The 20,323-nt window shown below is 59.3% G+C and overlaps 2 protein-coding genes across 3 annotated transcripts in view; one reads left to right on the plus strand and one right to left on the minus strand.

Moving 5' to 3' along the window:
* Positions 1–10,222, minus strand: part of DNAAF5 (dynein axonemal assembly factor 5) — a 33,016-nt gene extending 22,794 nt beyond the window's left edge. The window contains exons 1-4 of the mRNA XM_066342156.1: positions 9,596–10,222; positions 7,024–7,208; positions 3,770–3,894; positions 3,250–3,368 (exon numbers count right to left, since the gene is read on the minus strand). Coding sequence (XP_066198253.1) covers positions 3,250–3,368; positions 3,770–3,894; positions 7,024–7,208; positions 9,596–10,202 — 1,036 coding nt within the window. The 5' untranslated portion in view covers positions 10,203–10,222. The remainder of the gene's footprint in view (positions 1–3,249; positions 3,369–3,769; positions 3,895–7,023; positions 7,209–9,595) is intronic.
* Positions 10,223–18,394: 8,172 nt separating this feature from the next.
* PRKAR1B (protein kinase cAMP-dependent type I regulatory subunit beta) overlaps positions 18,395–20,323 on the plus strand; it is a 71,800-nt gene continuing 69,871 nt past the window's right edge. The window contains exons 1-2 of one of the 2 annotated variants that reach the window (XM_066343022.1): positions 18,395–18,485; positions 19,375–19,573. In XM_066343022.1, the coding sequence (XP_066199119.1) occupies positions 19,394–19,573 (180 nt within the window). In that variant the 5' untranslated portion in view covers positions 18,395–18,485; positions 19,375–19,393. Of the gene's footprint in view, positions 18,486–18,548; positions 18,570–19,374; positions 19,574–20,323 lie in introns of those variants that run through there. The other variant, XM_066343021.1, reaches the window with a different exon arrangement.

Genomic DNA, 20,323 nt, shown 5'->3' on the forward strand with positions numbered 1-20,323 from the left:
GAGACCGTGGACAGAGAACGGAGCAGCGCTGTGCCAAAGCCGTGTGCAAAGCCCAGGGAGCAAGCAGGCGTGTGAGAAGACGCTCAGTGTCACGTGACAGGGAATGCGGAGCGGAGCCCACACACCAGCGAGGTGACCCCCTCATACATCCCGGCCGCGGGGAACTGCAGTGCCTGGGACGGCCCACAGGTCCCTGCGGTCACACACACAGTGTGGCCAGCCCCCGGCCCCTGGACTTCTGCTCAGCATGGATCCCACAGGATGGCCACACAAAGCCTGTGTCCTATGACGTCAACACACCCTGGAAATGACCCACGTGCCCTTCAAGAGGTGACGGACACCCAGACTCGAACTCCAAGGACGGAACACAACCCGGAAGCTACGACACCAGGAAACCCAGACAAGAGGGCGTCCTGGGAAAGGCAGAGCCACCAGGAGGACATGTGGAGCGGCAGCTGGGGTGGAGGGACCGCACAAGAGGCCACGTGCTGGCGGAAGGCTCACACAGCTCCACCAGGACAGGGTGGACTCGTGTAAACTGTGTCACAATTTGAAAACGCAGCTTGTCCAAAGGGGACGCCACAGGACCAAGATGAGACAGCTGGCGGGCCCAGGGCACCAAGAGGGCTGGGTGCTCTACCAAGCGATGGCCCGCAGAGACTTGGAGGACAAGTGTGACATAAGTGTTTAAAAAAAATCTGAAAACTTAAATTTAAAATTCAGATTTTTAAAGAAAAAGAAACAATTTTAGGGGAAAATTCTAAAAATCTTAATGAAATCTGGCCCTGGCCGGTTGGCTCAGCGGTAGAGCATCGGCCTAGCGTGCGGAGGACCCGGGTTCGATTCCCGGCCAGGGCACATAGGAGAAGCGCCCATTTGCTTCTCCACCCCTCCGCCGCACTTTCCTCTCTGTCTCTCTCTTCCCCTCCCGCAACCAAGGCTCCATTGGAGCAAAGATGGCCCGGGCGCTGGGCATGGCTCTGTGGCCTCTGCCTCAGGCGCTAGAGTGGCTCTGGTCGCAATATGGCAACGCCCAGGATGGGCAGAGCATCGCCCCCTGGGGGGCAGAGCGTCGCCCCTGGTGGGCGTGCCGGGTGGATCCCGGTCGGGCGCATGCGGGAGTCTGTCTGACTGTCTCTCCCTGTTTCCAGCTTCAGAAAAATGAAAAAAAAAAAAAAAAAAAGAAAAAAAAAAAAATCTTAATGAAATCTGGTGCTTATGCACTAACTTTGACTGTGATTCAATTCTATGTAAATTTATTCTGCTCCACGTGACACGGATCTGAGCACAGCCATCCCCCAGCCTCAGTGGGCCCTCCGCTCTCCCTGCCGGGCTCCTCCAGGTCCGACCTCTGCAGTGCGTCTCCCACGCCCTGTCCCTCTGCAGCGTGACCTGCTAAGGACACAGCGCCAGCATCAAGCACTGGCAAGCACACTGCCATGGGGCACGAGGACACGGGAGGGTTCGACAGGAGCCTCAGGCCTGCACCGAGTCAGTGAGGCAGCTGGGGCTCCCGGGTCCTAGTCAGTGATCAGAACCCACGGAAGGGAAGGGGGGAAGGGGAGGGAAGGGAAGGGAAGGGAGGAAGGAAAGGAGGGAGGGAGGGAGGAAGGGAGGGAGGGAGGAGGGAGGGAGGGAGGGAGGAAGGAAGGAAGGAAGGGAGGAAGGAAGGGAGGGAGGGAGGAAGGGAGGGAGGGAGGAAGGGAAGGAGGAAGGGAGGGTGGGAGAGAGGGAGAGAGGAAGGGAGGGAGGGAGGGAGGGAGGGAGGAAGGAAGGGAGGGAGGGAGGAAGGGAAGGAGGGAAGGAAGGGAGGAAGGGAGGGAGGGAGGAAGGGAAGGAGGGAAGGAAGGGAGGAAGGGAGGGAGGGAGGAAGGGAAGGAGGAAGGGAGGAAGGGAGGGTGGGAGGGAGGGAGAGAGGGAGGGAGGGAGGGAGGGAGGGAGGGAAGGGGGGAAGGGAGGGAGGGAGGAAGGGAGGGAGGGAGGAAAGGAGGAAGGGAGGGAGGGAGGAAGGGAGGAAGGAAGGGAGGGAGGGAGGGAGGGAGGAAGGGAGGGAGGAAGGAAGGGAGGAAGGAAGGGAGGGAGGAAGGAGGGAGGGAGGGAGGAAGGAGGGAGGGAGGGAGGAGGGAGGGAGGGAGGGAGGGAGGAAGGAGGGAGGAAGGAAGGGAGGGAGGAAAGGAGGGAGGGAGGAAAGGAGGGAGGGAGGGAGGAGGGAGGGAGGGAGGGAGGAGGAAGGGAGGGAGGAAGGGAGGAAGGAAGGGCAGCTGGGTGGCCCTCCCAAGCAGGCAGCTTCCTTCACGGGCAGGAGCAGCCCTCACGCCCGAGGTCCACATGACGCTAGGTGTGTACTCAGGCTTCCCCATAGGGAAGAACCTGCTAGAACCTAGGCTTGTCTCCTCCAAACAGGCGACTGCCTCTCACAGCAACTGCCGAGGGTGCAGGAGCTGCAGGCGCAACACCGTGCATCTCCCGTCTGAGGAGGGAGGTGCCACACTGGCCCCACGAACACCACGCGGTGCACACGTGTGGCTCTGTGGGCGCCAGGGCGTCTCCTGTCCCTCACACGGCAGGTGGGGTGGTCAGAGTTGGGGGCATCTGTCCGCTGTCCTTGCCGGTGTGCTCTCACCATTCTTTCACTTTGAGAAACAGCTGTACAGACTGTGGGACTGGAGGCGTCTAGAGTGACCACAGCTGGAGGACACCTGGCCCCACACAGGACACAGAGGGCTGCGGCCAGGCTCAGACTGACCGGCACTGAAGAACGCAGCCCGGAACAGGATGCTGGTGCTGTGAGGAGTGGGGGACGAAGCCTCTGTTCCGATTGCAGAAATCACCCCAATGTGAGGCCTACATCCTACCTGTGACCTGCGTGTGCTGCTCTATGTCAAGTTGACAGCAGCAGATTTTTTGGTAAATGACAAAATGGCACTTGTTTCCAAAACGTCTCCACCAGCAACAGCAGGGGCGAGTGCTTCACAGTGGACCATGTCCTCAGCTTGGGGTCCACCTGGTGGGGTTCCCGTGGGAGCCAGGGGAACCCCTGCTGTGGACACCAGACCCCCGAGGAGGCCTCTTCCCGGCAGAGCTGGCCCCGGGGAGACACCACCAGCCACCTGGGGGCTCCTGGCTGCCACGTCTCGGCTAGGTCCTTCCTGCTCTGGGCTGTCCCCACGCTGCAGTCCCGGGAAGCTGCACGTGGTCCTTCCTGCTCTGGGCTGTCCCCACGCCGCAGTCCCAGGAAGCTGCACGCACCTGGTGAGGGGTGATGGGCGGGAGGGGGCGTAGCGAAGTCCAGCTTGTCCTTGAGGTCCTCCTCGTTCTCCTTCTGCCACTGCAGGCCGACCTGCTCCCAGAGGCCGGCGGCCTCCTGCCTGCGGACACACAGAGATGCAGTCAGGGAGGGGCCACGTCTGGTGCCCAGGGTCTCCCGGGAGCCGAGCAGAGGCTGCTGGGTGTCTGATCAGTCTGCCGACAGAACTGAGCGCTGACGGAGGGCTGGGTGTGAGCCCCGAGGATTAAAGAGGCGACATTATATTTAAAACCCCAAGATTCTCTTTCACGCCATGTGGCCTCAGCTCAGACCAGGGCCCAGGGCGGCTCCCTAACGACCCAGAGCAGCGGACATGACCTGGTCATCAGTGATGGTTCAGGGAAGGCTGGTCCCTGACGACCAGCAAACAAGGGGCCCACGCCCGCAGCCACAGAAGGGGGGACGGGCAGTCGGCCTCCGCCCAGCTGCGGGACAGGGGGCCCGGCAGCCACACCCACTCACACGATGTGCGGCATCTCGTCGTCCAGGCTGCTGAGCAGCAGCGGGATGAGCTTGTGGAAGAAGGAGTACCGGTCCCGCAGGCCCAGCAGCCAGCCCCCCACCACGCGGGTCACCGCTTGGCGGACCTGCACAGGGAAGACAGAGGGTCACGCTGGGCAGAGACCACGCTCAGGCCAAGGGTGGGCGTTGTCCTGTGCCCCTGCTGGGCGGGGGTTGGAGGCCAGGCCTGGGTCCCAGACCGCTCCAGGCGTGCTCGGCTCGCTGTACGCATGGTCGGTGCTCGTGGGGCCACGGTCAGGGCTCCAGGCCACGTCCTCCAGGTTCCGGCCTCATCCTCGCTGTGAGATCAAAACCTCACACGGCCAAACAGAGGGGTGTTTGTGAAGCCTTCTGTGGGGGGACCTGCTGGGCGCCGTCTGGCCCTGGGCATTTAAGCCAGCTGCTGGGCCTCCTGGGCAAGCCAGAGGGGCACCCCAGTTCTGCTGCTGGCTCTCTGAACAGGTGACATCACAGGGTCCTCCTCGGACCCTATGGTCGAGGTCTAGCCCTGAGAGCAGTGCCTGAGTATCCCACCCGTGTGGGGGAGCAGGAGGGACCACGGTGGGGCCTCGCCTGTCCCGTGGAGCTCTGGGTGTGCGGGCACCACAGCGCTGCGCCTTTGAGGAAGGGCCGTCTGTAGTGTGGGTCGCTGCCTCGGTCTGCCAGTGGGAGGTGGTACATTCCCAGGCACTTCAGGCAAAGTGGCTCAAGCTGGCTGTGGGCCCTCATAGGACAGAGGACTGGGCCCAGCAGCACCCACATGAATTTGGGGTGGCTGCTCAGTGCAGCTCCAGCAGGGCCCAAGAACCAGCAGAGCCACCGCGCCTCACCCCTGCAGCTCTGGGACCTGTGGCCAGAGGCCCGGCCTCTCTGAAGCTCATGTCCCCGTCTGACAGCAGCAACAGGCTTCCGTTTGATGACTTTCTGTCTGGACCCAAGGGCCCTTGTCACTCGGGCAGGGCTCCCGTTGGTCTGGGGTTCACCATGCCAGCCTCCCAGGACTCTAAAGCAGCTGCTATGACAAGGAACATCCTCCTTCCCCCAGGGTCCCCGTTGTCACTTAAACTGCTATAGAGAAGAAGATTCCTTCTCTCAACCCACCCACCATCCACCTTCCTGAGCACAACCTGACGTGACGTCCAGTCCACTCCCTACAGTGCCCTGCCTCCCTCAGGGTGGAAACAGGGAAAGGTCCTTATAGTCGGGACAGACATTGTCACCCCATTCAGCCCGTCCGCACACACGCTAACAGCAGAGCTGCGTCTTGACATGCCAGTTGAATGTCATGGGTGTAAAATACATAATACGGCAATAAGCTCGTGAAAAGATGCTTGACATCACTCGTCGTGAGGGAAATGCAAATCAAAGCCAAGAGACACGGCTGCACAGCCACCAGGACGGCTACAAACAAGACCCGGAAAACGACCCGCGTGGGAGACGGCAGAGGAACGCAGGGCTGCAAGGTGCCGTGGCCGCGGTGGAGACAGTTTGGTGGCCTTTCCACCAGCTGAACCTTCCCACAGCCCAGGAAGGCCACTCCAGTGAGACCAGGAAGGGAGGCAGGGACTCCACCAGGCACCGCACACATGCTCACAGCGGCATCGTCCACAACAGCCTAAAGCCCTGGATGGCAAATTGCGGCCTGCTAGCCGCATGTGGCTCTTTGGCCCCTTGAGTGTGGCTCTTCCACATAATACCACGTGCGGGCGCTACCTCGATAAGGAATGTACCTACCTATATAGTTTAAGTTTAAAAACTTTGGGTCTCAAAAGAAATTTCAATTGTACTGCTGATATTTGGCCCTGTTGACTAGAGTTTGCCAACCACTGACCTAAAGGTAGAAACAAGCCACGCCCATCCACGGGCGAGGGGCAGACAAGCCCGCATCTGCACCCCGGACACTACTCAGCCTCAAGAGGGAACAAAGCACTGGCTTGCGCCACCACACAGATGAACCCCGAAAACAGGGCGCTCAGTGAGAAAGGCCAGCCACACAGATCTGACGCTGAGCCCACGTGCGTGAAACACCGAGAACACACTGTCACCCAGAGACACAATGACTACAGACTGTCAGAGGCTGAGGGTCAGGGGGCAGGGAGCTACTACCAACAGCTAGTTTCCGTTTGGGACGATAAAAAAGGTTTGGATGGTGGGGATGAATGCACAACGCTGTGAAGATACTTACCACTGAACTGTATACTTAAAAATGGTTAATATGGAAGATTTTATGTCCCATGCTTCACCAAAAACTTCAAAATTAACGTAATGTACCAAAAACATTGAATACTTTGAATGAATGAGTTGTATGGTATGTGAGTTATAGCTTAACAGTGCTTTCAAAAAAAGAAAAAAGAGATAACTGGGAAGAACACCCAGAGTTCCTGTGGTCGGAGGCAGGCCAGGCCCAGTGAGCAGTCCAGTGTCCCCAGGTCTGGGCCCGAAGCTGGCTCTGGCTGAGGGACGCCGAGTGTGTCACTCAAGCTCCGCACCTCAGGGCAGTGAAAGCGGCAGACATGACAGACGTCCGTGAGGGGTACAGGACCCAGTGGCTGAGGAGCCGCAGAAGAGGCTGGGACACGGTGCTCTGTGCACGTGGCTAATTCTTCCCTCGCCAGGGGCAGGGGCCACGCCACCACTCAGGCATGGCAGCCAGCAGCAGGGGCACTTCCTACCCACTTGAGGACTCCTGCCTGAGACCACAGCTCCTCCCACCCAGGTGACTGGGCGCACGTGGTCCCCTGAGACCACAGCTCCTCCCACCCAGGTGACTGGGCGCACGTGGTCCCCTTCAGGTTTCCTCTGCTGCAGCTCCGGGACAATCTGGGTCTGCCTGTTGCTCAATGGGACCAGTTACGCCCAACACACCCGCCTGCCCCCGCCCTCCTCCTCCCAGGCCTGGTTTGCCAACCATGGTGACTTTTCTACCACGTCCGCTTTGGTGGGAGATGCTTCTTATGAACTAGAAGCACACAGCTGAGACTGTTCGCCTAGGAGGACAGTGTCCCGCCACAGGCCCTGGGATTAATAACAACAAATGTATCAAGACAATCCAGCTCTCCTCAGTTTCTCAAAGTGAAACAGGAGCACCAGGGGCTGGTGCAAGGACGTGTGACATCTTAGCAGAGAAAAGGGAAGTGAGTTACAGCAGCACAGAAGCCTGCTCACTTTCTGGGGAGGAAAGGGACTGCCCAGAGAACCTTCTGTTACCCTGTTACCTGGGGGACATCATCAAAGAGCCGCTGAGCAAAGTGAGGAAGCACATCGTCCACTGACTTCCCGCTGCCGAACTGGATCACTGTGCCCGTGGCTTCGATGACAGCCACCCGGACCTTCCAGTGCTGGTGGGAGATGCTCTGCATCAGGGGGCCGATCAGAGACTCAGACTGCATGTGGAAGTGGTCTGTGGACAGGAAAGGCCCCCCGTTAACAGGGCTACCCCCTGGGAGCCTCAGCCCCGGCCCAGCTCTGTGGACACCCAGGATAGGCCGCTGCCCCTGGGGCCTTCCTTCCTCCCCCACCAAGGTCCCTGCTGCAGGCACGGCACCTGGAAAGGCACAGGGACAGGGGTGTGACTCAAACAGCACCTCTCTGACTCAGGCTTGGGGGGGCCAAAGAGAACAGGCTGGAGGCTTGAGCCCACCTTAGGTGAATACAGCGGTGGTGAGGGGAAAGCCCGCGAGGGATGCTGACCAGGAGAAGACACCAAGCCAGGAGGACACTGTCTAATCCCTCACTCAGCTGTGCCCCAGGCCAGACACCCAGCACACTGAGGGAGGCTGGACCAGGAGAAGACACCAAGCCAGGAGGACACTGTCTTAGACTCGAATCCCTCACTCAGCTGTGCCCCAGGCCAGACACCCAGCACACTGAGGGAGGCTGGACCAGGAGAAGACACCAAGCCAGGAGGACACTGTCTTAGACTCGAATCCCTCACTCAGCTGTGCCCCAGGCCAGACACCCAGCACACTGAGGGAGGCTGGACCAGGAGAAGACACCAAGCCAGGAGGACACTGTCTTAGACTCGAATCCCTCACTCAGCTGTGCCCCAGGCCAGACACCCAGCACACTGAGGGAGGCTGGACCAGGAGAAGACACCAAGCCAGGAGGACACTGTCTTAGACTCGAATCCCTCACTCAGCTGTGCCCCAGGCCAGACACCCAGCACACTGAGGGAGGCTGGACCAGCCCCTCTTGCTTCAGGCAAAGCCAGTCCACTTCCTACTTGTAAGGTCCTCACAGGAAGTCAGAACTGGAAGGGTCTTCAAGACACCCAGCTGACCCTCTGGTTTTGGGGCTCTAGTCTCAGTTCTGCCATTTCTTGGGACATCTCGACTACTGCTGCCAAGTGTGACAGGGATCCAAAGAGGTCCCCTCACCCAGGTGGATGGGGCAAAGGGGATGGAGCAGAGTTGGGGTGATGCTTCAAGCAGAAGAGTCCTTTACTCAACAATCAATGAGCACCTCCTGACAGGCAAGGTGCCATGTGCTGGGGCACAGCAAGGCACGGTCCCGCCCTTCCAGAACTTACACTCTATTGAGGGAACACACACAAAGGCTGGAAAGCATGGGCAGCAGTCCATTTGGCTGCTGCAGACAGGGGAGAAGTGGTTAGGGTCGATGAGAAATGCATTAACAGCCAGAACCCCCAGGGGCCGTCTCCAACCCGAGCCTCTTCTCCAGCTCCACCAGAATCCGCACTACTGGATCCCAGCCCGAAACAATCTTACAGGAAAGCCCCATTCCTCCCTTGTCTCCTGTCCACCCAAATCTCCTTCTCCCTCGTCCCTCACCAGGTTCAACAGGAGACCCTGCCAGCTCTACCTTTAAGACGTCCGGTCCATTTTCCTCCATCTATCCCTATTAGCAGACCGCCCCGCCCAAGTCCGAGTCCAAGGCAGCGTCATCGAAATCGCGATTAGTTATGGCCTCCAACTGACTTCATTTCCTCTCTCGCCATCCCTGTAATCCACTCTTCACCAGCACCGCAGTGATATCTTAAATGCCAGACCCTGAGCCTGTCAGGTCCCTTCTCCGCACCCACGGTGCCACTTAACACTAAATCGCCCCCCGCCTGCCCCTCTTCCTCGCCACTCCTTCCCTGCCTCCTTGTTGCTCTTATCGGCCAAGCTTCTTCATGACGGCCAAGCTTCTTCATGACGGCTGGGTGCCTCCTGACCACCCATCACCTAGCTTTCCCTAAATGTTCTCTCCTCCAGGAAGCCTTCCCAACAGGACTAAGCAGGTGGTTCCCCCCCCCCCCCCACACACACCGTTTCACACCCCCCAGCCTGATACCGCAAGGAGAGCTAATTCAGGGTAAAATGCTGTGGAAACGGCTGCTTAAGAAAAGGGAATGTCCGGGCCGGAGGAGCATTTCAAAAATTATGGAGAATGGACTGATGGGAAGCGGCCTCTCAATTTGGGAGGACAGCGGTCCAAGGCAGAGAGAGAGACACACAGGTGGACGCCGCTGAAGAGACCAGGGGCTGGAAAAAATGAAGGCCCGGAGCGGTGTTTCTCCCAGCGTGTCCCTTCAACCACCTGGGTTAGTCCTCCCGGCAAGGGGCGCGCCCATCTCAGGCACCATTTGAATTTCAAGCGGTGCGTTCTGCATTTGAGAACCACGGGATGGAAAAGCGTCCAGGAGGAAAGAAAGAAAGAGCCCAGGAGGGGACCGCGCAAGGGCGGCCGGGCACACGTGGGGGGCGCGCGCCGCCCTCCCTCCCTCTCCCCCCACGCACGCTCTTCCCCGCGCCCCCCGGCCCCCACGGCGCGCGAGGCGGGCACCTGGCGTGGCGCGCGCCAGGGCCGCGGCGCAGTGGCAGCTCTCGCGGCGCACGGCGGCGAAGGGGTCGAGCAGCGTGCCGCGCAGCACGCGCACCGCGTCGTCCAGGTGGGGCGCGAGCGCGGCGCCGCCCAGGTCCACGGCCAGGCGCAGCAGCTGCACGAGCGCCAGGCGCAGCTCCTCGCAGGCTTCGGGCGGCGCGCGGCGCGCGGGCTCGGGGCCGGCCAGGCGCGCGGCCAGCGCGGGCAGCAGGCGCGGCAGGGCGTCGCGGGGCCGCGCGGCGCGGCGCAGGCCCAGGCCCAGCAGGTGAGCGGCCAGCGCGCGGCAGCCCTCGGCCGGGTCGGCCAGGCAGCGCAGCAGGCGCGGCAGCAGCAGGCACGCCCAGGGGCCCTGGAAGGCGGCGGCGTCGGCGTCGGGCCCCTCGGGCCGCGGCGTCTCCAGGGCGCGCTGCAGGGCCTCGAGCGCGCGCCGCCGGCTCAGCTTGCTGTCGGCCTCCAGCCCGGGGAGCAGGCGGCTCAGCGCGCGGCTCAGCTCCGCCGCCTCGGCCGGCTCAGCAGTCTCCGCCCGGCCCGGGGCCGCCGCGGCCTCCGCCGCCGCCAGCGCTGCCATCTTCCCGCGTTGCCCGTCGCCCGGGGAGACCGGCGCGTTTACGACGCGCGGGCGTGGATTACGGCCCGACTTCCGGTCGGCTCGGGACGCAACTTTATTGGCGGCGTGGAGCGCGGACAGGACACGGCGCCCCGCGCGGATGGGGACGCGCGGTCCCGGGGGTGGCCACGCGCGGTGCGGGCCGCCGGCACGCGGGAATCTCGCTCCACCCCGCACGGCTGCGCGCTCCCGCGCTCGGGCTCCCGGTTCAGACTGGCCTCCTGGGGCCCAGCCTGGAATAGTCACTGCGGGGTGCAGTGGGACCCCCAGCAGTGCCAGCTCCCGCCTGTGACACTGGGTGCCACGGGATTTCAGAAAAGCAGTGTCCTTCATTCTAAGGACCAAACTTGATTTTGAACTTGGGCACTCTTTTTTTTGGGTGACGTTTGTCTGGTGAGTCGTGGTACTGATACACGGTCGTTGTATATCTTAAATGTCTTTGGGTCGCAGTCCATAACCCGCTTTCAGGCTTTCCTCCCCCGGGCTGTGGGGTCGCTCTGTCTGAGGCACGTGGGACGCGATGGTGTGGGTGCCCTAAGGTCACAGGTCTCACAGAGTAGGAAAGAGTTAACCAACTAGGAGAAGGGGGGTGGTGAAGAACACCCCCCCCCCACGCTGGAAGTGTTAGGAGCTGAGTTGCATCCCCAGGAGTTCTTATCTTGGAATCCTAACTCCCAGGACCTCAAAGGTGACCACTTTTAGAGATAGAGCTTTTACAGAGATAACAGAGTTCAAACTAGGTCGTTAGGATGGGCCCTAATCCAATAGGACTGGTGTCCTTATCGAAGGGGACACTGGGGATAGACACAGGCAGAGCACTTGGTAAACATGAGGACAGCCAGCTACAAACCGAGAACTGAAGCCTGGGATGGACTCTCTGCCTCAGGAGTAACCAGCCCGGCCGACACCTTCGTCTTGGACTTCAGGTTTCCAAAGCAGTGAGAAAAGACATTCCTGGAAAGGCTACCAGAGCTGTTCTGCTGTGGGCGAGGTCAGGTCCTGGTTGGCAAGTTTGGGGACAGCAGATGGGCCTCTCCCCATCCCTGGCAGTACCCAGTCCTCACTGCCTAAATCAAGTTTTCTCAGGTTTTTAATTTTTATTTTTAAGTTTGTAGTTTCAATCATTTCGCGGGACTGGACACTCATAATAACTGAGCTGACACTGGTTTTACATCTTAATAATAATTAGTGTAGCACTTGGAAATCTCGGCGTTTGAGCCAGTAGCCGGTGGATCTGTCCGAGGGTTTATCAGGGGCCGAGAGCTCCCTTCTCTGAGCGAGCGAGAGGTAAGGACAGGCAGGCGACTTCCCATTCCAGGTCCATTGTGCAGTGTCCAGGTTCCGTGTAGTAGAAAGCGAGCCATTTAAACAAGTGCAATAAACTCATCTGAGCAGATAACACTCGCTTGACTCATTATTTCACCCGGCAAGTATCTGTGGGAGGTGTGAAGTTTCTGGACATAGTGTGCAGCTCTGGGATACAGCCGCAAATCAGAGCAGACACCATCCCTTCTTCTGGAGCTGGTGGCCAGGAGGGGAGATAGCTAATCAAGTGACAGTACAAATAGATGTATTGTGACCTGAGTGACCCTGATGGGCAAGGCCCTACTCAGGGAGACCCTGGAGGTGGGACCTGAGGAATGAGGTTCTGGGGGGCAGGATCATGGCCCTGTGGAGGGGGGTGTGGAGCAGTCACGAGACCCTGGGCTGGCCTGAGGATGTCCCTGGACTTGCCTTTTGAAAAGGTGTGTGCCAAAGGGATGGTGAGGAGCTCTGAGCAGAAGAAGGGTGATAAGTCAGGAGGCTGCAGCATCCCCCGGTTTGGGTGGAAGGGCAGCGGGTAGGGGAGGGGGGTGTGGCAGGTTCACAGTGACTGTAGATAATGCTGGCCAAGCTGGGCAAGGTTTCGGGGCTGTAGGGGGGGTGGTGTTGAGGAGGACTCGGTTTCTGGCTTGGATAACTGGACCGACAGTGATGCTTTTCACAGAGACAAGATGCAGAAGCTGGCCAGCTCTGCAGGGAGCACATGTGTGGTTGAGGCAGGTCTCTGCGAGCTAACTGGAACCACTGGCCCAGCTCAGTGGCATCTACTAAACTGAGTTCTGTGGGTCATGACCTTCACCAGGCTGGATGATGGATGGGCCTGGCTGAAGGCTGGGGCTGGACACATCTTGATGCCGGTCACTCCGGTGCCCAGTCATCCATGCTGGCTGTGGCTGGGAGCTGTAGCTCCTTTCCACGTGCTCCTGTGGGTGTTCCAAGAATAAGAAAGACAGGCCACGTGGTGCTGCTGTTTGTCCTCTGAGAAGGCGTGTGGCATCCCTCCCTCCAGCATTGTCACAGGCCTGCTAGGGAAACAGGTGTGAGAGGCTCTGACGTGGGAAGGACATTAGACTATGAGTTTTGCCGGGTGAGCCAGCTGGCTGCAGGCTGTCCAGAGAGGACTGCTGTGGCCGGGGCGGGGGAGGGTGGAGACGGCCCCAAGTGGGACAAAGGGCTCGGGCCAGCATCTGGTGTGTTCACTTGTCAACTCGTGTCCCGTGTGGCTCTGCTCCCATCCCTGCCGCGTCCCCGTTTGGAGACTGGCTTACTCTCTGTAGGTCACCAGTACTCCTGGGATGAGGGGGACGCTCACACCGAGGCATGAAGCTGCTCCCCTGTTTGCTCCCCCTTTCAGGTACCTGGAGGGTTCTGGGGTGGGGACTGGACGTGGCCTCTGCCGGCTTGCAGCTCAGCCTTCTTGCTTTCAATAAATCCACGGCAACTCGTGGTCTTCCAGGTTCCACAATTTGGTTATAGTCTCCTTCTCTGGGTCTCCCAGTACTCAAGAGTCGGTGCCTTTAAAAATAAAGTCCTGGGGCCCTGGCCGGTTGGCTCAGCGGTAGAGCGTCGGCCTGGCGTGCGGGGGACCCGGGTTCGATTCCCGGCCAGGACACACAGGAGAAGCGCCCATTTGCTTCTCCACCCCCACCTCCTCCTTCCTCTCTGTCTCTCTCTTCCCCTCCCGCAGCCGAGGCTCCATTGGAGCAAAGATGGCCCGGGTGCTGGGGATGGCTCCTTGGCCTCTGTCCCAGGTGCTAGAGTGGCTCTGGTCGCGGCAGAGTGATGCCCTGGAGGGGCAGAGCATCGCCCCTGGTGGGCAGAGCGTCGCCCCTGGTGGGCGTGCCGGGTGGATCCCGGTCGGGCGCATGCGGGAGTCTGTCTGACTGCCTCTCCCCGTTTCCAGCTTGAGAAAAATACAAAAAAAAAAAAAGTCCTGGCCCTGGCCGGTTGGCTCAGTGGTAGAGCGTCGGCCTGGCGTGCAGGAGTCCCAGGTTTGATTCCCGGCCAGGGCACACAGGAGAACCGCTCATCTGCTTCTCCACCCCTCCCTGTCTCCTTCCTCTCTGTCTCTCTTCCCCTCCCGCAGCCGAGGCTCCATTGGAGCAAAGATGGCCCGGGCACTGGGGATGGCTCTACGGTCTCTGCCTCAGGTGCTAGAGTGGCTCTGTTTGCAACAGAGCGAAGCCCCAGATGGGCAGAGCATCGCCCCCTGGTGGGCGTGCCGGGTGGATCCTGGTTGGGCGCATGCGGGAGTCTGACTGCCTCCCGGTTTCCAGCTTCGGAAAAATATAAATAAATAAGTAAATAAATAAATAAAGTCCTGGCCCTGACCAGTTTCCTCGGTGACAGAGCGCTGGCACGGCATATGGACCCCCTGGGTCCGATCCCTGGTCAGGGCACATACAAGAATCGACCAATGACAGCATGAATAAGTGGGACAATAAATCGATGTTTCTCTCTCTCTCTCTCTCTGCCTCTCTCCTCTCTCTCTTTTAAAATCAATAAGTAAAAAGCTTTAAAAAGAACAAAAAACAAAAGTCCTGGCCCTGGGCAACTAGCTTAGTTGGGGCATCACCCTGACATGCCAACGTTGCGAGTTCCATCCGGGTCAGGGCACATACAAGGAGCAACCAACGAACGCATGAATCCGTGGGACAGCAAACTGATGTTTCTCTCTCTCTCTAAAATCAATCAGTAAATTTTAAAAATAAAGTTATCTTTTTGTGGTTTTACTGTGCTTTGGGGAGTGAGAATAAGTATTTTGAATTCCTTGTCTTTTCTAGGAAGATGACAAAATTGTCAAGTAATTACTGATTTTTGAATAGATGACATATGGTAAAAGATTTAAAAGGTGTCCAAGCCTGCAGTACATAGTAGACAAAATTCTAGTAAATATTAGGGTTTACTTTTGGACTCTTTGTTCTGATCCCCTGTTCCTTCATAATATTTTAATTAATTCATTTTTATGTTTCCATATATGGCGTTGTCCTAATCAGCATGCTTCTTTCTTAGTCTGCTCAGGCCGCTTAGGAACAATGGACGCTCATGCCCCACAGACTGGGAGCTGGAAGTCCGAGATCAAGGTGCCGGCAGACCCGGTGTCTGGTGATGCCCCTTCCTGGTTCGTGGATGGAGCCCCTCCCTGTGTCCTCACGGGACAGAAGGGACAAGGGAGCTCCATGGGTCTCCTCTGTAAGGACACCGATCTCTCTTACGAGGGCCTCACCCCAGGACCTACTCACTGCAAAGGCCCACCTGCCAACACCACGCTGGGGGTTAGGACTTCACATGGGAATTCGAGGGGACGTGAACATTCTGTCTGCGAGACCCCTGCAGCTGTCTTCTTGTCTTGCACCAGCCCTGACATAGAGCTGGACCTCCGTTCCTTGATTCCCCGTGAATTATTATCAGTTGCTGCCTAGTCAATTACCATACGTGTAGTGACTTAAAACAATACAACCTGGCCTGACTAGGCGGTGGCACAGTGGATAGAGCGTCGGACTGGGATGCGGAGGACCCAGGTTCGAGACCCCGAGGTCGCCAGCTTGAGCATGGGCTCACCAGCTTGGCCCCAGGGTCGCTGGCGTGAGCAGGGGGTTACTCGGTCTGCTGAAGGCCCACGGTCAAGGCACATATGAGAAAGCAGTCAATGAACAACTAAGGTGTCACAACAAAAAACTGATGATTGATGCTTCTCATCTTTCTCCATTCCTGTCTGTCTGTCCCTATCTGTCCCTCTCTCTGACTCTCTGTCTGTCTCTGTAAAACAAAAACAAAAAACAATGCACTCTGGTCCTCTCGCTGGGTCTGTGGGTCAGGGGTCAGGGGTCCAGGTGTGGCTCACCTGGGTCCTGTGAAGGCTGGCCGTCCCCCACAGCTGGGCTGGAGCCCCTGCTCCCGAGTACATGTGGGCGCCCCGATTTTCTTGGTGAGTGGCATGGGGTGGGGACTAGACACTCCTCCAACCCTCCCCAGGCTAATGCGTAAATCAGACTGACATTTGTGGCAAAATACATGGCATTTTGCATCCCAGACCCGCAGTGAACAACTCTGAAGCTGAACTGTAGAGAACACTGTCCTCACAAAATCCTGAGGGGACTTCTCACGGATGACATCTCCTCAGGGGCCCTGCCAGCCGCCACACACTCAGAGACCTCCCCTGTCCCCACCCTACCCTCTCTCTTCATCCTCAGCGACCTCCCTGGGTCCCTCTGTGCCCTACTGTTGCTCAGGTCACCCCCGAGCCGGCTGGGCTATAAGAGTAACAATGATCCGTGTTCGTGCTCACGACCCATTCTCAGCCTGTCCCCTCCCTTCCTCACCTGTAGGTTGCGGTTGAGAGTAATGTCACCTTGACTGAAGACTCAATGGCCTCCGCCCAGTAAAGTGTCCACCAGGTTGTTGTCCCTCTGGCCTCAGGTGAGGCCACGGTACAGAAGCGAGCCATGGGTTCCTGTGCTTCATCCAAGGTCCACCCCAGGCCCGTCGCAGGTCACATGCCCCTCCGCCCCTCCACGGTCTAGGTGCACACACGCAGGGTCTTCCTGTCTGCGTCCCAGAAATACATATATGTATTTTTACCCTTGCCCTGCAGAGTAATAAAGAACAAGGAAAACACCACCCATGCCTTTGAGATAGAAATAAACCAACAGCCTCTGCAGCAACATGTGGTGAGAGTACGGGGAGCCCCAGGGGCCCCCAGAGGCGCCCAACCTCTCCGGAAGGTGGGGGTGCACAGGGGGCGTCTCTGCAGCAACATATGATGAGAGTACGGGGAGCCCCAGGGGCCCCCATAAGTGCCCAACCTCTCCGGAAGGTGGGGGTGCACAGGGGGCGTCTCTGCAGCAACATGTGGTGAGAGTACGGGGAGCTCCAGGGGCCCCCAGAAGTGCCCAACCTCTCCGGAAGGGGGGGGTGCACAGGGGGCGTCTCTGCGGCAACATGTGATGAGAGTACGGGGAGCCCCAGGGGCCCCCAGAGGCGCCCAACCTCTCCGGAAGGTGGGGGTGCACAGGGGGCGTCTCTGCAGCAACATGTGATGAGAGTACGGGGAGCCCCAGGGGCCCCCAGAGGCGCCCAACCTCTCCGGAAGGTGGGGGTGCACAGGGGGCTTCTCTGCAGCAACATGTGATGAGAGTACGGGGAGCCCCAGAGGCCCCCAGAGGCACCCAACCTCTCCGGAAGGTGGGGGTGCACAGGGGGCGTCTCTGCAGCAACTGCATTCATGTTCCGTCTTGGCGGGTGACTGGAGTTGGGAGACGGATGTGGCTTTGAAGTTGGATATTTGCAAGGCTTGGTCACTTAGGTTCTAGGACTGAAGTATGAACGTCCAGACGAGGGAGAGGGGGATGTGAATACATTCTGCTGGGGAAGGTAATACGGTGGAACACAGAGGGTGAGCCCTTCCCTATGGGTGCAGGGGCACTCTTAGACAACCACAATTTACAGGACTCTAGAATGGATAACACCATTACTGACTGCATGTTTCAATAGGAGGGCTGCATATAAAAACCAGGATTCGTCACTGTCCAGCAGGGTGCCAACCTTGACCTAGCGGTGTATGCCAGCCTTGTGGTCCACATGGTGTCCCATCCAACCCCATGAGGGATAGTTCCTACCACCTGCGTGGAAGGGCACCGGCCACCGCTTGTCCAATCAGCTTCCTGACTGACCCTGTGCCCACCAAACACGACCCGCCCCCTTTATTGGGGACCATTTTATAGGTGAGGGGACTATGTACATCAGGGGTGTGTCCACATGGATGTTTCTCAGTTGCAAAAAGCAAAAAAACCCAACTGTGTAAACAATAAAGGTATTTGCTGGTTAACACAATTGGAAAGTCCAGGCCCAGGGTGAGTGAGCTTCAGGCATGGTTTGATACTGACCCTGGCTCCGTCCCCCGGGAATGCCCTGTCTCTGCCCACCTCTGGGTATTGGTTTGATCCTCAGGATGAAGCAGAAAGTAAGCAGGACGTGGTGGAAGCAGCTGCCCTTACATTTAAGCCATGGAGGGGCCACAAGAGAAATGGGAGGCTTGTTGGCAGGTAGGGGCACCTGGGCCCTGCCCTGAGGGCTACTGGGGTGAGCTGGGGGGCAGTTCTCAGGGGGAACCACTGAAATAGGTACCTGAGTGGCCTGAAGAATCTGAAGGTCAGAAAAGTGGCAGGAGTTGCCACCTAGGGGATGTGAAGACAGGGGCTCAGTGCAAGCCACAGCTGAGAGAGACTGACGGCCCAAGTCTCTGGTGGGCTGGGTGCACCCAGCTGACCGCAGCCCCCTGGACTTGGGCAGCACCTGCCGTGTAGACAGGCAGATGTGAGACACGGTGTGAGCAGTACCTGCCCTGGCCGTCACATCCGGGGCCCCTGGGCTGCAACCAGCCAGGTGGCACTCACAGGGTCCGCACTGGAGGGCGATGAGGAGGCGTGTGGAGGAGAGAACGGGGTGGTGGTCCTGGCCCGGCTGCGCATAGGTCTGGGGGCCCGTCTGTCCAACACGAAGCCTGTGTGGGCTCCATGCAGTGTGCCCCCTGAATGCCAAGGGGGAAAAGTGGGGGGATGGGGACAAAGAGAAGGTGGCGAGCAGGAATGGGGGAGTGAATGGGAGAGGGAGCACGGGTAGGCTAAGGGTGGGCAACACCTGGGGGAGGAGGGAGAGGAGGGAGAGGTTGGTTCTTGGGGAGATAAGGGGGGGAACCCAAGCGTGGAAAACAGACCAGGGTGGGAGTGGGGAGGAGGTGGGGGTGGTGGCGGGAGTCCGGTGCTGGGAGTGGGGGGGAGGCGGCGCTGCGCGGGGGCGGGCGGAAGGCGGTGCCGCTGCAGTGCGGGACCCGCTAGCCCTCCCCGCGTCCCTGCGTCCCCGCGTCCCCGCGTCCCCGCGTCCCCGCGCAGCCGCCTCCAGCCTCCGGCGCCGCGCATCCAGGTACGCGGGTCTGGGGTGGGGTCTGCGCCAGAACCCCGGCTTGTCTGGAGCTGGGCCTCGGCTGGCCAGGAGACCCTGGGAAATGTGGGTCTTTGGGGAGCCCCCACCCCCGTGGCTGGACCTGGGCCCGCGGTGCCACCGTGATCGGGTCGCAGAGGCCCGGGAAGCTGGGCCTGCGGAGGCCTGGAGAGGGGGCGGGGGATTGGAGGATCCGGGAGGGGTCGCGGTGGGGGGGGGCTTGGGACGGGGTGCGGGCCTGGGGAGGGAGCGCGAGCGTTGGTCCTTACGCCTGGATGCAGCCCCTGCCGCCCGGGCTCCTGGCTGGTCATTGTGACCAAGTCCAAAGCGCAGGGCTGAGAACGCAGGGCCATTGTTCTACGGGCTCCATCCTCCCAGAGACCCCCAGCGGGGTTTCAGTTGTTTTCCTTTTCTCTTTCGTTTTTTGATAAGCAGCCCCCTCCCCCAGCCCTCTGACAGGACTCCTCCGTCTCCCAGGCCGCTGACAGACCCTTACTTACCTTTCACACAGTTGTCATTAAAAATGGGGAGGGATGGGCCCTGGCCGGCAGCTCAGTTGGTTACAGTGGATTCCATCCCAGATCAGGGCACATACAAGAATCAACCACCAACAATTGCATAAATAAGTGGAACAATGAATCAATGTTTCTCTCTTTTCCCTTCTCCCTTCGTTCATCTCTCTCTAAAAAATTCAATCAGTTAGAAACAATTTAAGGGGGAGGGATGAACACAGGTGGGACCACCTCGCTGTGGCCAGACACTCAGGGGTCGCCTCAGCCCTGCACTCCATGGGTGGGCCCCCTTGGATGGGATCCGCTGAGAGGTGAGGTGAGGTCCTGTGCTGAGGCCTGCGGTGTGCTTCCCTTGGCAGGAGGCCGGACACAGGCACCATGGCCACACCGCCGCCGCCCCACGCCCTGGAGGAGGACGAGAGTCTGCGAGGCTGTGAGCTGTATGTGCAGAAGCACGGGGTGCAGCAGGTGCTCAAGGACTGCATCGTTCACCTGTGCATCTCCAAGCCTGAGCGCCCCATGAAGTTCCTCCGTGAGCACTTCGAAAAGCTGGAGAAGGTCAGTGGAGCGGTCACCTGCTCTTCCCTCTGCAGGTGCCCAGGCAGAGCTCCGGTCGCCCCTCTCCCCACCCTGCCGTTCTCAGGAGACTGCTGACTGCCCACGAGAATGTCGTCCTGTGACTTTCTCCGGTGGGAAGCCCGGTGGGCTGATCCTAGAGTGTCCCTACCGCAGAGCCCCCTTCTTCTCCTGGGTCGTTCAGGGGAAGGTGTCTCACATGTTAGGAGCAGCTGGCTGTGGTGATCGCTTATGGGGCTCACTGACAGGTTCACCTCAAGGGACAGAGGTAGGGACCAGGTCAGGTGCGGAGGGTGTTGGCATTTAGGAAAGAAAAAAATGGCCCTGAGTGAATGTGTGTGTGTGTGTGGGGGGCGTCTGAGTCTGTCTGGGCTCCATGTTAATCTGCGTTCCTAGGACGCACCTGACACAAGGGCAGGGAATGCCTCTCAGACACATGCCTGAGGAGAGAGACCCCTGCTGGGTCCATCACGGGAGGGGACAGGGGCCCCTGGGACACAAATTCATCACGTGGTTCTGCTTCCCCTGACAGCGTCTCCCTTCTGCACTCAGCTCGCCACCCTGACTCTCTGGGTGCCACCCAAGGTTCCTCCTCTTGGCCCTTTAGTCGCCACTTAGCTGTCCCCGTCCCGGTATTGTGGGGTCGGAATGGAACCCAGTTCAGGCTCAGTTCTGTTTTAAACACCTCCCAGCCCTGAGCCCCACCCAGCACTGTGATCCTTTTGACAGGGT

The sequence above is a fragment of the Saccopteryx leptura genome, chromosome 6 (assembly GCF_036850995.1).
Source record: "Saccopteryx leptura isolate mSacLep1 chromosome 6, mSacLep1_pri_phased_curated, whole genome shotgun sequence".
NCBI lineage: Eukaryota > Metazoa > Chordata > Mammalia > Chiroptera > Emballonuridae > Saccopteryx > Saccopteryx leptura.